Here is a 4,094-nt window from a genome sequence, read left to right as displayed (position 1 = left end):
ATAATTTTTGATATATGCACATAGACATAAGATCTTGCTAATATAATTTAAAATAACTCATTCGGAATTTGAAAACTTACTTAATATATTATAATTAATTAATAATCGCATTTATCGGTAATTATTTGCAACCTTTATTTTTTTTTAAAAAATGCGGTAACTTTGGGGACGAAAAAATAATGATGCCCAAAGCCATGTAGAGAAAAAAATAGATAAGAAAATGATAGCGTAGATGACTGGTAAAGCGTGTTTTAAATTCTAATCCCAAAAATAATAATAAACGTAGTTAAAAGTCCGCTCTATGTGGAACACGAGGATTTGGCCACGCATTAATCTACCACCTTCTTCATATTTATAAGAACATTTTCAAATCCCTCCTTCAAATCATAAACCCTCCTCTACCTATATACTACTTCCAAATTCCAAAGACACTGCTGTTATTGCTTATTGCTTATTACTTGGTATATAAAAAATGGATTACTACTTGTGTAGGTGTTTAGGCCTTACTACTATACTTTTCATGGCGCTGCTTCCTATTATTGCCAAAGCTGATCTTGAAGATGATATTCTTGGTGCTTAACTCAACTACATACTCTTTCCCCTTCCCCTTCCCTCTTTATTTTATTTTATCTTCTTTTCTTAACACTTTACCTTTTGAATTTAGAGGGGAATTACTTGAAGTCCCTTTTTAATATTTAAAATAATACATATATATATATATAAATATATATATATATATATATATATATATATATATATTTCTGTTAGAATAACATGTTCTCATGTAAATTTACCCATGAAAAAAACTGTTTTTATATTTATTCTTGAAACATACATAATTATAATTTAGCACAAGTTATTGTTTTCGATTAACAGTTAGTTAATAAATTTATTAATGTCAAAAGAAAGTCTAAATACACTAATAAAATACTGGTATAAATACAATATTAACTAAAAATATTAGTCAGTATAAATAAAAATTACTGGCATGAGCTTTTCTCATATAGTAATGAATAGTAGTTATTTATTAACCGTGAGAATACATGTATATGGATTATATTATTGCAGGGAAGATCTGTGATGAAGTGGAATGTGGGAAGGGAAAGTGCGTAGCAAACACGAGTTACCCATTAAACTTCATATGTGAATGTGATAATGGTTGGAAGCGGACTCGGGACAGTGACAATGATACAGATGCCAATAGCTTTCTCCCATGTGTCATCCCTCAATGTACTCTACTAATCCATCTTACATTTAAAAAAAAAAAATTTTTTTCATGTCTTTTGATTTATATTCTTATTTTTTAAATATATTTTGCTATTTAAGATTTTATGAAAAAAATAAAGGAGTGGAAATAATATGTTTTTTAAATTAGTTTTTTTTTTTTTGCAAAATTTCAAAAATAAAAAATAATAAAAATAAAAAAATAAATCACAAATAAAATATATTTAATGACTTTACTTATTAGAATAAAGTTTCAAAATCACTTTAATCAAATTATTAAATTGGCTGTATATATTAGACCGGTTATGTTGCTAATACAATTTCCTCAAATAATTATTATATTGATAGCATCATGTGTTTTAAATAGTGTTAAATAATAATATCAATTAGTTTTAAGTTGGCCAAATGGTCAACTTACTTATTCTATTAAGTATTTAAAGTTTGAATTTTGTCTTGTTGTATGTAGTAATTTATTAGTCACTTTTAAATAAAATTTAAATTCGTGATAAATTAATCTTTAATCGGTCAAACCGAAGAATAGTTTAAAAAAAAAAGCAGCCTAGTATGTTGAATTAATGTTTCCAATCTATTCTATTAATATATTATATATGCAGGTAGTATGAACTACGGTTGCCAGTCAGCACCCCCTCCAGTTCCAGAGAAGAGTGTACCACACAATTTCTCAGCTTTTGATCGTAAGTATAATTAATATTATTATTGGGTTGATTTAATTTCATCTTTCTAAGTTCTAATAACGATATATTTAATATAAAAATGTGCATTATGTATGTGTAATGTGTGATATAGCGTGCTATTGGGCATACTGCGGGGAAGGTAGCTGCCAGAAGAACAAGACTCATACATACAGATGTGAATGCAATCCCAACACTTTCAATCTTCTAAACATCTCTGTTTTCCCTTGCTACAGTGCATGTAAGCAATTAATTAGTTAAATAATTAATTAAGGATCCAAATCAAACTTTCTTTCTTTAAGGCATAGGAAAATTAGAACAATATTGATATAAAGTGATTCAGTTTCCATTTTGGCCTTGCTATTGTTAAGGTACTATTGGATCTAACTGTTCCAAACTCGGAATCAAAGTTGAAGATTCAACCGCTGCTGGCACTAATGGTGGAAGTAGTCAAGGTGAGATTCACATGTTTTTTTTTGCTAATTACTTAAATTATATATATACAAAAAATTAATCATAAAAAAGTCATCGAATTAATTATTAAATATTGGTGTACAAAAATATTTTATATGTATTAAAAATTATTTACTAAATCTATTATTATTTATTTTTGTATATATATACATATTAATTTATATATTTTTTAATTAAATAATTAATTATTAAAATAATCAAACCTGCTATAGTAAAAATAATCAAATCTATATTAGGTCAATAATCAAACCGTTTTTTAATAACGATATTAGATGTACATTAAAATCAATTACCGAATTCAATCATTAATATATAATATATATTAAAATATAAAATATACATAAAAAATAAGTTAAAATATAGATATATTTTTGAATCTGAAGCTTCGTTTCTTTTGGCATTATTTTGTTCCTCCAGCAAGCTTAGTGGTTCCATGGGGAAGTTTGGGTTGGATAGTTACGTTGTTGATCTCCAGCGGTTTGGTTATGTGGAGCTAGGAATTTTGATGGGCCAGATTATTACTTTGTTGTGTTGTTATTGTTGTATATGATTGTTGTCCACACTTTTTTTTTCTTTTCTTTATTTATGTTGAATAATACACTAGTGATAGACTCATTGGTCAGTGGTTGTGTATTATAATAGTCGATTAATTGGTGATTATTTTGTGTGGGAATAAAGCCAGTGTTTGGCAACACACCAAAAAAGAAAAAGAAAGCCAGTGTTTGGTCATTGCTATGAGATGACTTATGTAAAGTACACTGTAATGCACATTATTATTATCGTGGTTGTTGTTTAGATTTTGATGTTGGAAGACATAGATTTAGCTCACTCTTCTATTATTGAGATGAAATAAGTGTAATAATCTGTGCTATGCACGTGATAAGATTGAAATTAGAATTTTAAGTTGTTTTGTTAAAATTAATTTGAATCATAATAATTTGATTAATAAAAAAGTAACATGTTATGTATTGTTTATTTTTTTTAATCTAGTGTTAAGTGTATTAACTCTAATAGTTATTAATTGGTTTTAGTAGTTTATCTTTTTTAATAAATCCGACATATATACTCAATATGACCAAAAGTAACCTAGTAATACTTAGACCCACCAATAAATTTTTATATGTTATTTTACTGTTAAGTAAGGACATATCAAAATCAGTTCAAAATGAACAACAGATTATTAGAGAATTCTAATGTACAAAGTTCTCCAATAAATAATAAAAAATTTAAACCCACTAAAAAATAACTCAACACTTTTCTTTGATACCTACAAAACATATACTTGAAACAATATTATATCAATGTTAGTATATAATTTTACGATCATCGACCATATTTACTATACGTGACTCTTTCTTAAAAGTTATTCTACACACGTGTGTAGTCGGAAGATAAATTTCGCTTGATTCATTAATCAAAAAATTTGAGAAGATATAGACCTTTCCCTCGATAAGTTCATTCTCAAACATTATTTTTGTCAAATAATTTTTTATTAAACAATGAATTTTATCACACTATAAAACAAATTAAATATAAAAACTATTAGCACTTATAAAGCTATTAAATCGCACTGTCTTTGATTCGTGCAAGGGTTTACTTATTAAATAAACTTAAAATACGAACAAAAAATATTTTTAAACTGGACCTAGCATCACTTGAAAAAATCATGAAAAATAATCAACTAATCTTATCATCTATGAGAAC

The 4,094-nt window shown here is 26.5% G+C and overlaps 1 protein-coding gene across 1 annotated transcript; it reads left to right on the top strand.

Moving 5' to 3' along the window:
* Window positions 1-323: 323 nt before the first annotated feature.
* Window positions 324-3,187, top strand: LOC130948033 (uncharacterized). Its single transcript, XM_057876744.1, has 6 exons — window positions 324-572; window positions 1,069-1,230; window positions 1,839-1,919; window positions 2,032-2,157; window positions 2,288-2,371; window positions 2,808-3,187. Exons 1-6 carry the CDS (start codon window positions 473-475, stop codon window positions 2,885-2,887), a joined length of 633 nt encoding a protein of 210 aa, XP_057732727.1. The 5' UTR covers window positions 324-472; the 3' UTR covers window positions 2,888-3,187.
* The last annotated feature ends 907 nt before the right edge of the window (window positions 3,188-4,094 follow it).

Source organism: Arachis stenosperma, chromosome 9 (genome assembly GCF_014773155.1).
Source record: "Arachis stenosperma cultivar V10309 chromosome 9, arast.V10309.gnm1.PFL2, whole genome shotgun sequence".
Classification (NCBI taxonomy): Eukaryota; Viridiplantae; Streptophyta; class Magnoliopsida; order Fabales; family Fabaceae; genus Arachis; species Arachis stenosperma.
This window is presented reverse-complemented; position numbering and strand designations above follow the sequence as displayed.